The sequence below is a fragment of the Pagrus pagrus genome (genome assembly GCF_965226575.1).
Source record: "Pagrus pagrus genome assembly, chromosome: 3".
Classification (NCBI taxonomy): Eukaryota; Metazoa; Chordata; class Actinopteri; order Spariformes; family Sparidae; genus Pagrus; species Pagrus pagrus.
The window spans coordinates 13,035,423-13,046,646 of record NC_140187.1 but is presented as its reverse complement, the minus strand read 5'-3'; the positions used below and the strand labels follow the sequence as shown (position 1 = coordinate 13,046,646).

At 40.9% G+C, this 11,224-nt stretch overlaps 1 protein-coding gene across 2 annotated transcripts in view; it reads left to right on the top strand.

The window, feature by feature from the left end:
* Positions 1–1,303: 1,303 nt before the first annotated feature.
* The window catches only part of col2a1b (collagen, type II, alpha 1b), a 47,874-nt gene continuing 37,953 nt past the window's right edge, over positions 1,304–11,224 (top strand). The window contains exons 1-7 of one of the 2 annotated variants that reach the window (XM_084348730.1): positions 1,304–1,614; positions 5,009–5,218; positions 6,602–6,618; positions 7,037–7,069; positions 8,041–8,073; positions 8,482–8,535; positions 10,309–10,410. In XM_084348730.1, coding sequence (XP_084204856.1) covers positions 1,524–1,614; positions 5,009–5,218; positions 6,602–6,618; positions 7,037–7,069; positions 8,041–8,073; positions 8,482–8,535; positions 10,309–10,410 — 540 coding nt within the window. In that variant the 5' untranslated portion in view covers positions 1,304–1,523. The remainder of the gene's footprint in view (positions 1,615–5,008; positions 5,219–6,601; positions 6,619–7,036; positions 7,070–8,040; positions 8,074–8,481; positions 8,536–10,308; positions 10,411–11,224) is intronic. The other variant, XM_084348731.1, reaches the window with a different exon arrangement.

Sequence of the window (11,224 nt, the reverse complement as noted above, 5' to 3'; positions counted from 1 at the left end):
ATTTTTTATTTATTTTTAAATGTTCTAAACAATTCTGGTATGTCTCACCAAATGCTTCTAAAAATAACATTAAAAATACTTGTCTTTTTTTATTTTGTCTCCAGAACAAATAGACACGCAATATAAATCCGATCTTCGAGAGGAGGCGGTGGTGCTCGTACTACTTTTGTCCACAGGGGCCGCCAGAATCAACAAAAAAGTGAAGTTCTGTGGAGCAGCTTTAACTTTCATAAATTGTTGGATCATTTAATGTGTAATAATAATCATCCCCTCGGTGTGTTTTAATACTGGACATTGTGCATGAGAATAAAATAGTTATATTGCATGAATTTTACTGTTATTGTGCCATAAGCTACATAAACAGTCTGTCTGAGTTTAAAGTGGCTTTATTTTACTTTAGGATGTTTTGGGGGTCTTAATTTGCCCCTGACATATCCCAAACATTATGTTTCTTGGCGTTTTTATTGTATTATATTGTATTTTCACATCCTAAGAACACTGTCTGGTGTTCATTATAATCTCGAGTGAATAACATTGTTAAAAAAAATGTTTTTATCACCAGAATAAACAAACATTAAAGTTCCTTGTAGCTGCTTTAACTTTCATAAATTGTTGGATCATTGAATGTGTTAGTTATATGACATGAATTCTATACTCTTGTTGTGCTAGAAGCTACATAAACATTTTAATATTACATTGACCGTGTCTGTCTGTCTGATATTAAATGAGTTAAAAGTGGCTTTTTAAGTTATTTTACTTACTTAAGGATGTTTTGGGTCTTTATTTTGCCGTAGATTTATCCCAAACATCATTTGTCTGGGTCTTTTTAGTGTATGTTATTGTATTTCCACATCCTGAGAACACTGTCTGATCTCAAGTGAATAATATTCAATCAGTGTCTGGTATTTTTCACAGAACTTTTTAAAATATGATCCCCTCTTTGCAGCAGGCTGTTTATCCTACACAGGTCCGGTGACACAATGAAGAAGCTCCCTCCATCAGCGTAACGAAGTGATCCTGACATCGCTATGCTTTCGATGAACAAGGCGGGGGTGAGAAAGTGGGAGGGCACCAAAGTTGGGGGGAAAAGTTTCAAGTTTTTTTTTTCTTTTTTTTTTTTTTTGGTTCAGTAGCAGCACGTGTGGAAAGGAGTGGTCTGGGACTGGAATAATAAAACCTGGGAGACAGAATGGGAGGGAAGCAGGGCTCAGATTACAGCCTGACGGGGGGCAAGGGGCCGGACTGATATTTGGGAATATACGAAGATTCATTGAAGGCAACGGGGACATAAAACTACAGCGTCTGGCCTGAAGCGGTCGGTGCTGAGTTTCTGCTGCAGGTCCGGGTCCTGCCGCTGGATTCCCCCCATCGTTTTTTTTGTTTTTTTTTTCTTGGGAAGGGTGAATTTCGAATGATTCGGCTTTTATAACCGGGGACACACACACCAAATACTGAAGAGAAGCCTCCGCTCCCTTCGCACCCTTGTTTCTCCCCTGTGGGCCCTGCATGTCTAATATTTAGACATGTTCAGCTCTATGGATTCCAGGACTGTACTGCTACTTGTAGCAACCCAAGTCTGTCTATTAGCCGTTGTGAGATGTCAGGAGGACGACCGTAAGTGTTTTTATTTCTCTCAAAGAGCTGTGAAGAAAAGTTGTCATAAGGTGCATAAAAGAGAGCAGGTGTCCGAGAGAAAAAAAAAAGGTTTTCTATCCATCATCTCAACTTTGGACAAGTTTAGAGGCTTGTTTTGGTGCTTGGAGGAGGTTTGGTTATCCCCTCGCAACTTTTACGCACAGAAAGTTCATGATCGTTTGGAGACTCGTTAAAAAAGTTATCTAAATGATGGTAGCTGCGGACCTTCCGTCTACAAAGAGCGCTGATCTGAAAGTATCTGTAAGGTGTGATAAAACTGAACATATCAGAGTTGTGGAAGTGCGTAAAAGTGATGCACTGGATGGAGAGAAGTGGCACGTTTACGCAGAAATAAGGCGCACAGAGCAGGAGCGGTTTTTTTCTTGCTTTTGTGAAGACATTTAAGTTTTCAGCATTTATTAAGTCTCGTTGAAGTTTAGATTCGTGGATTTTGATTGGAAAGTGAAAATCATTTTGTAAGATTCAGATTTGGATCCCCTGCCATGGAGCTCTACCTCCCCCTTCTTTCCCAAGTTAAGCTGCCGGACACCTGTGGGTGCTTTAGGGGCCTTGACAGGCTCTCCTTTAAACTGCAGATTCACTTAATATAGAGGGTGAGGGGGGAGGAGGGGATGGGCAAGAAGTGAAAGGTGGTCAGGCTCAAGGGCCTTTGGTGAAAAGTGTTCACATTCCATTGCTGTCAGAGGGCATCCAGGCGAATCCTGGCTTGTTGAGGCGGAAAGGTGCACTAATAACCCAAATTTCCATAAAATCATAATCAAACGGCTCCTGCGTTCATCTTCATACCTGCAGACTTTCTACTGTCTCTGCAGTTTTTTGGGGATTATTCATCATCAGTATTGATTTTAGTATCCACAAGAGAGTGAAGGTATGCCAGCAGATTGGGGCCAGAAATAATGTTCCATATGATTTCAGGCTTTCCATCTGCTTAAAAGATTACCCATAAGCAGTGACAGTCAGCCCAGAAAGTGACAGAGCCAAGGTGCAAGAGAGAGGTGATTGGAAAAATATAAGACAGGGGGAATTTTTATTGAGAGTCTTCTCAGTATACAATAGGTCAAACGTTTTCAAGCTTTTAAAGCAAAGGAAAGGTGTATTTCACAGATGAAAGTGGAAAAAAAGGGGGAAATACCAACACCAAAGCAATTGGAAGTCTCAGGTTACCCTTTCAGAGAAATATGCCCCTTGGATATAATGCGAGCCCTTCTTTCTGCTGCATTTTTCTGGGAGACGCCGAAGTGGCAAAGAGGTCTGAACGTGACCCCAGCACAGCAGGCTCAGTGGCCCTCAGAGGGGACAGGGGTCACTTCTTTAACTCTCAATATTGAAGCCACTGACTGTTCGTGTAGGTGAGGAGGTCATAAAGCCAATCAGACAGAGATAGAAGAGGGCTCAAAGTTACTAAATACACTGAAAGCAGAGTTGACTCGACTGTCCTCCACCTGGCTTCACTTTTGTTCATTTTCATTTTACTCCCCGGTAAAACAGTATGGCTGCCAACATATGGGAGAGGAGACGTACAAATTATCCCCAGTGGCGAAAAGCCAGCTTTCTATCAGCTCTCCAGCCTACAGAGGAGCCCTTGTCCCAAAATATCTGGGGAATCTTACATATCTGAGTCAATGAAAAGGACAGGTGCATTCCTTTGATAGAACGTCCAGGCCTGTAAAACTAAATGTCAGAAACCACAAGGTATGTGCCTGAAAGCTGACCATTTTCTTTTCTCTGATGTGTTTGAATTGGCATCTGACACAGCTATGGCTTCCAGATGGGGTTTAGAAATGCGCCCCGTGTTTATACAAGGCAATAGTTTGTGAATTGCCCACTCTGTCCCTTTCCAGAAAGACCTCATTCATAGCTGCTGAGGTCCGCTAGGTTGCCTAGACTTAAGCAGCGCTCAAAGGTAAATATAGCTACTGTACTTGCTCCTTCTCCTCTCACACTATCAGCAGCCTGTACCCCGAGGCCTTTCTTTCTTCTGGAGCGTCGACCACTTTCACCCCCCGGTCCAGGTTCACTGGCTCCAATCAGAGCATTTCTTTGAGCAACTGTTTGGCCTGCTGTTGACTTTTTCAGTGAGCTGCCAGACTGGAAAACGAAACAGGAATATGGTTAATTACTGACTTCATTGTTGCATTTCTTTGAGTGGTGCGATTTAGACCAAGTACAGTACCTGTATTGAAACATGCCCCTCCTCCATCACGTTCAGCGTCCATGCACCCTTTGCCGAGCTGTGGTCAGAAAAAATCCAAACATTTTTCATTTACTGAATGCAAAGTCTGTCCCCCTTTGCAGTAAATTAGGGAGTCTCCCGCAATGTAAACTCGCCCTATATTTAACTTGTCGAGGAATTTAGGCGCAGGGTCTCCAGCTCCTGTGAAGTTATTGGAGGTTTCCTGCAGGTGTTGCTCAGCCGCGCTGTGATTCTGTTATGTTACACTGCCATCCTGTGGCTACCGGATAGGTTGCAATGCTTTTGTATTTAGACTCACTGTTGGTTATTGATTAATGGAAGGATGGCACTAGATATTTTTTTGTTTTTTAAGATTATTTTTGGGACATTTTAGCCTTTATTTGGTTGTGTACAGACAAGTGGACAGAGAGAGAGAAAGTAGGAGCAGACAGGGGAGTGACGTGCAGCAAAGGTGCAACAGCGAGATTCAAATCAGGGGAAGTTGAGCTTTAGATGGAGCAGAGCTGTTACAGTTAGTCGATTAATCTGTTAGACAGTCGACAAAAAGTTAATCAGCAATTATCCTGGTGATCAATTACTGGTTTTAGTAGCTTTTCAAACAAAAATACCAAATATTTGCATCTTAAATGTGAAGATTGTTGCTTTTCTTTGTCATGTATGATAGAAACTGGATATCTGGAGTTTGAAACTGTTAAGGAATATCACTTACTTGGGCTGTGGGATATTATAACACACATTTTTCACTATTTTCTGGCATTTTATGGGCAAATCTATTAGTCAATTATTCAAGAAAATAATGGGAGGAATGATCATTAATGAAAGTAATTGTTTGTTTGTTTGTCATCCACTATAAAAGGTAAATGGCCACAGTTTGAGTCCCATCTGTTACCATCTGCCCTGCTGAACAACACAGCTCACTCTAACCCAGTGAAAGAAATATCAAATTCAAATGTTTTTTGGGTTATTTTTTTGTCTAGGTTTAAGAATTTCAACACCATTTTTAAGTATTAACACTTTGGACTACCTGTTAACGCACTGCAAATGTGTTAAATACAAACGTTGTTGTGTATGAGTAACATGTTGTCATACCTGATGCATAATCTCCTTTTTTCCTCCCACCATCTACCTGCCCGGGCCTTACTATGACCTCACACACAGAGGAAGATGTTTTTAGCTGTATGCAAGACGGACAGCGCTATAGCGACAAGGACGTCTGGAAACCAGAGCCTTGTCGCATCTGTGTGTGTGACACTGGAACCGTCCTGTGTGATGAAATTGTCTGCGAGGAGCTAAAAGACTGCCCCAAACCTGAAATCCCATTCGGAGAGTGTTGCCCCATCTGCGCAGCTGACCCGTCTCCGCCCATTGGTCGTAATTTATTTATCTCACACCTCTCATAAATAAATTACTCTTCACGAGATCATGTTGTTTAGTTTGGGGAGAAAATGACACGGGGAGTTTGGTATGAATCAAAGGTTGGCCCAGTTTAACCTCTAAAATCAGGCCTTTACGTCAGCCTTTGATTTCAATACAGTGTTTTGTCCCCAAAGCAAACAAATGATGAAATAAACGACAACAGTGATGCTTCTGAGCTGATTTCAGTGAAATGCTACCTCAACGTCATTTTTCCATCGCTGGCTCACCTTGGCCCCATCTTGTTTGAATACTCTCTCCTTCCCAGAGTATCATGAAAACATGTGGGAGTCATTAAGGAAATACCTCAGTCAAGCAGACACGGCCTCGCATTTCTACTCTATATCCTCTCTGTGGAGTTCTGCAGATCTGATGGCAAGAAAAACTGTGACACTCTCCACTGAGACTTTTTGAAGGAGCTATTCACCATATTTAAAACGGCCTCCTGATAAACAAGGAGCTCGTTGGCCAGCTTTGGAAATGTAAACAGAGTCAGTTGAGGAGCACGCGTGAAATCAGAAGTGTCACTGTTTGCAATGCATGCTTGTGGATTCAAATACTTTATTAAATGCTTTTCTTTCATTTAAGGCTAAATGAAGTGCTTGGTAAGAAGTATGCAACATGTACAGCATCATTTTAAGTTAGTAACTATCTACAAATAGGGCTGGATGTCGAACCTATATACATTTTTATACTACTTATACACGATGTGTCCAGATTACCGTCTATCAAAGACTGTCAAGTAATGAAAGTTGAAGATTCATCATCTTGTTAACTTATTTTTGGATCAGATAGTTTCTGATTTAAAGCCAAATTTTTCAAATTTTAGTCTATTTCATTGAGGCAAAGGTTTTGGAAATAGGGTAAAATGTAGGTTTTGTATTGTAACTAGAAAGATAATTTCAAACCTCATCGATACTCAGCCCTGCCGACAAAATATGCAGTCAACACAATAATCACAACAATGCTACTTACTGATGCTTATTATAATGCTACAAAGTATAGAAATGCCATAAACATAAGATTTGATGTTAATTGATTAACCCGAGGCAAGTTATTCCAATTCTTTTGCTTTTTATCTGCAGCCGCTTTGCTTCTGCTTTGAACTCTTAAGATGGTGATTTAACCAACACTTTTTCAATCCTGATGGGCTCTTCGGGTACCACAAACGTGATTTGGTGGTGGTCTTCAGAGTAGTTTAAATTAGGATGGTACAATTAGCCATCAGCACTTATAGACTCTCTTTCAGGGGAAATACTGTGCTACCTTCATGGATTGTTTATTCACTCGCTAACTGTGGTCTGTTTCTCCCCTCTAACCTGCTTGACCACATAACAGGAGCACCTGGAGCTAAGGTGAGACACTGTAGGATGTTAAGATGCTCTGCTGCTGTGTGTGTCTGTGTATGATCATCTGTGTGTGAATGAAGCTCGCCAGCATCTACAATTAAACCTGTATCCATCCCAGACTGATGTCAGTGCTGCCTGTAGTTTATGGATTTAGACTTTGATATGAAAGAGCTTCGCCAGACGGATGATTGTTATTTCCTTCTCGACACTGCGTGCCATATTTATGTGTCTAATGATACTGTAGAGGACATTTTGCTGCAGACCAGTTTCCTCAAAATTGCTGATTTTCCATCAGATGTACTTTGCAGACCCTGCCTCTTAGAGGCCAACAAAGAATAACTGGAAAATGATTTGAAATCTGAAATCTTTTTGTGCTTTTTTAATCCTAATTGGTGTTTTTTATGTTTTATCTTTTCAACATCAGGGTCAGAAAGGTGAACCTGGAGACATCACCGATGTAAGTCGACACCACAGTCTAAGACAACAACTAACCAACCTTTTCATTTGAAAATATTAATTTTGGAGTTTAAAATCTGAAGTGATCAAGATCTCTTTCATCCTGACACAAAATGCTTACAAGCCTCTATTGGTAGCCTGTAGTGGAGGAAGTATTCAGATTCTTATTAAATGTACTTAAAATCTATAAAGCAAAAGTACAAATGACCAAAAATTAACCATGTGGGTGTAAATCTATTAGATATTATATTATACACTCATCATACTCCCTGAATGTAAAATCTAACAAAAGCTGTCAAATAAACGTTACGGAGTAGTAAGTTTCAAGTAGCATAAAACAGAAATACACAAGTAAAGTACGAGCATTTCAATTACTTGAGTAAATGTACTTAGCTACATTCCCCCACTGTTGTTAGCATTTATTGCCTGGTTGTGGGTGTAAGAATAGTTTGTAGTAATGTGAGAAATAAGTAGAATAACCAGGACTTTAAGAAAGAAAGCAGCGACTCAGAGGAGGAGGAGGCAGGTCTGTCAGCCCACTCATCAGTGCGACAGCCGAGCACAATAAGGCCTCCATACGAACCTCCATAAAGATTCTTATAGGCCAGTGAAGAAGAAGAGGGAGAGAGTAAACTCCCCACTGCTGCTGCTGCTGCTGCTGCTGCAGAGCTGCACCTGGAAATGCTTTACAACTCTGAGGGAATACGAGTTCACGGCAGGAAATAAGAAGGCATTGTTTATTGTATGTTTCTTATAATGCTGTGCCCGAAGAGATTAGCAATTAACGGTAATGGTTCCTCCCCCCGAGTGCACAGAGACTTAAACCTCACGTGTGTAAATACATCTGGTTAATGTAAGCCTTAGTGTTTAGTTTGTGTGCTTCATATGCGACATTTAAACATGACTTCAAAAGACTGCATTTTATAAGAGATAACTGACATCTTGACTGTTTTCTTTCCTTTGCTTGCACAGGTTGTAGGACCAAGAGGACCAGGTGGCCCAATGGTACGCACACATTTCAATCATCTCTGCTGTTTGAAAGCTTATACAATCTTAATGTATGAATTCAAGATAGAAAGAGACTGCATCTAAGATAAGATAAGATAAGATAAGATAAGATAAGACAAGATAAGACAAACCTCTGTTGATCCCCAGCAGGGATAATGACAGAAAAAGGTACAGATAAATATAGAAAGTAAGAGAAAAAGTAAAAAAGGTCTATATAACTTTAATAAATAAAGAACACAAAATAGAAACCATACAAGAGCATTTAGAGACATTTCACTTGCCAGCCGCGGTGACAGGAAATGGAAACTGATCTGACATAACAGCAGCAGAGTTCAAAAGCTACAGCTGTTTCTTCTGAGGAAACACCTGAAGTCGCTGACTCCTTCACTGTCTCCTGTTCACCAGGGCCCACCAGGAGAGCAAGGACCCCGTGGATCAAGAGGAGACAAAGGAGAGAAGGTCAGTTTAAATTTAAAGAAAAAATAATCGCCTCTCTTGACATTTTCACGCCAAGAACTAAACCAACACGCTGCTGCTCCTTTAAGAGGTACAGTATGTCCTATTGAGTCTGATAGCTGCAGGTCTTCGGGGGGTGAGGTGGGTGGATCTGCTCTGGCTTGCAGGTTTGCAGAATGGTGGCCTTTCATTGAGCAGCTCAGTCTAACTAGTCATGTGTCGTTTCCATTAGGCAGTGCGGTCTGGGTTGTTTAACAGATGTGGGACTGTCGGAGGCTCATAATGTAAACCTCCGAGGCCTCAGTCAGCCGGTGTGGGAGATCATGCGCCACCGCATTCGCCTGTCTTTCATCATTGCATTAATGTAACAACACTTGGATGTGAAATCGGGTTCTGGCGAGGAGATTATGTCGTGTAGTTGTCTTTTTTATGCAGATTGAAGCACAAGGCTGATTTTGGCGAGCAGATGTTTGAGCAGCTTTTTAGGTGTTCAGCACATTCTTTGGCTCAGGATCCCCTCGCAGGGTAATTTGTCACTACATGCACAGAGGTATGCCAGGTAGTCTGATTTGCTCTGATAAATCATCAGTGGGGTTTACAACCTCTGAGAAAAAGCAAATGTACTTTGTTTTGTATTGTGTATTAATTATTAGAGCTCTTTTTTTGAGCTTTTTAAACCTTTATAATGTCCAGTTTGGCTGAAAAAGACAAACTTTCATCGTGATGGATGGCTATTTGCAGATCAGGTTTAGTCGTGTTCCCTCATGTAGACTTTCATCGCAGTTTGGAGAAGGTTCAAGTGAGCATTAGGCTTCTGTCAACAGTATCTGACACATGTAGTCCAGTGGTGCATCGTCTGCCAGCAGCTGTGTAATGATTTATCCAAAGTACAACTGAGCTCAAATATTGGCTCAAAGGCCTGGAATTAATCAATAGTGGCTTGTAACTAGTATTATTTAACACTTTACTGCGCTCGTACACTGTAAAACTAACAACCGAGTTATTTACTGAGTAAAGTAGGTAGATACACAGGTTGCACAGTGTGTGTGATTAATAGGTCTGTGCTTTATGTGTTTTTGTGGTTTATGTGGGGCTTGTTGATATAAAATAGGATTAAAATTAACGAGGATTTCTAGTCAAGTATATCTAATTTACAGTAAAAGGAATGGTGTTCTCAGTTGTCAAAAAGCACATTGCAGATAGAAAAATATAAATTTGAGCTGCATATTGAAGTAGAGTGAAATTGTTGTATAGAATAATCGATAGGTTGATCAACAGAAGATCAGTCGACACTATTTACAGTCATTTTGTGAGTAAAATTTGCGAAAAATCTCCTCAGATGTGAATATTTGGTGATTTTATGTTGTTTTCTGTGATATGAACTGAATATCTTTTGGTTGTCAGACAAAAAAAGACAGAATGTCAACTTGGGCTTTGGGGAATGTTTCTTTACTTTTATTTTTTTCCTACATTTTGTGGACCAAATGATACCAAAATCTGACAAAATCACTTTACTGAAAAAAAAAATCAGGTAAAGTAGACTAATAATTTTAAGTTTTTAAAACTTTTTAGCTCATAAAACTTAAATTTGATCGTCTACTTTACTTGGGAATGGTTTTCTGACTTTTTTGAAAGTTTTCAGTAATTTGGAATCAGACTGATCATTTGATGTTAGGTCATAGTAATCACACTGACCCAACATTGGGTAAAATTCTTGTCCTTTTAATAGATTTAATAAAAGATTTTATTAATTTTAATGTTATCTATCCATTTCAGGGAACCCCTGGTCCCCGCGGCAGAGATGGTGAGCCTGGTACCCCCGGAAACCCCGGCCCCCCTGGACCTCCAGGACCTAATGGACCCCCTGGCCTTGGTGGAGTAAGTATCCCATGACAAGTAGGGAGTTAGCATTCACTGCAGACACAGGGGCTGACAGGTCGAACACTGACGCAAGGCCGAGAATGGCTTCACTTCGGCGGCGTGGAATAAGCACAGAGAATGAAAGAATCCGAGAGCACAAAAGATGTGGGAAATCGCCGGCGTTGGGTGGAGGCAGAAAGACAACAGGGAGTAGATGCAGAGAGAGAGAATAGATCGAATGCCTCTCATTCTTTGCAGGAGAAAAGGAGGGAGGAGGTGGATTGAGAGGAGGGGAGGTGGAAGGGCAGGAGGTAGTATGAGTAAGGGGGAGACAAGGAGACTCTTTGTGAAGGCGAGAGAGATGAAAAGTGTTCACATGCCCTCTGTCTCTCCTCTGTCTGCATCAGGATTCACATAATGAGCTCTGCTGCTGACAATCTATGAAAAAAGCTGATCATCTCCCCTCTGCCAAAGTGACACAGCATCCTCCAAAATCAGTGACAGCACATCTGGCCTCCAAGATAAATCATTTTACACCATGAAACATCAGCTGTTAATTTTTTTGTTGGCCTTTAGTGTATTCCAACGAGATGCCTCGCCCTGCAGTCAATGTGAAACCTTCCCTTTTCAATTCAGCAGATCACGGATTAGTAAAAGTAAAAGGAGACAAATGTAACTTCGAAGAAGAAAGAAAACGCTCCCCAAGCACCGTACCCAGGCAGAGTCAGATAATAGAAAACGGCTGAAGTGGCCGTAAAATGGCAGATAAGTCCAGCAAAATGACTCAATTGAGCCATTTGGTCCAATAAAATTTGGAAAGTCCAGAAAAGCA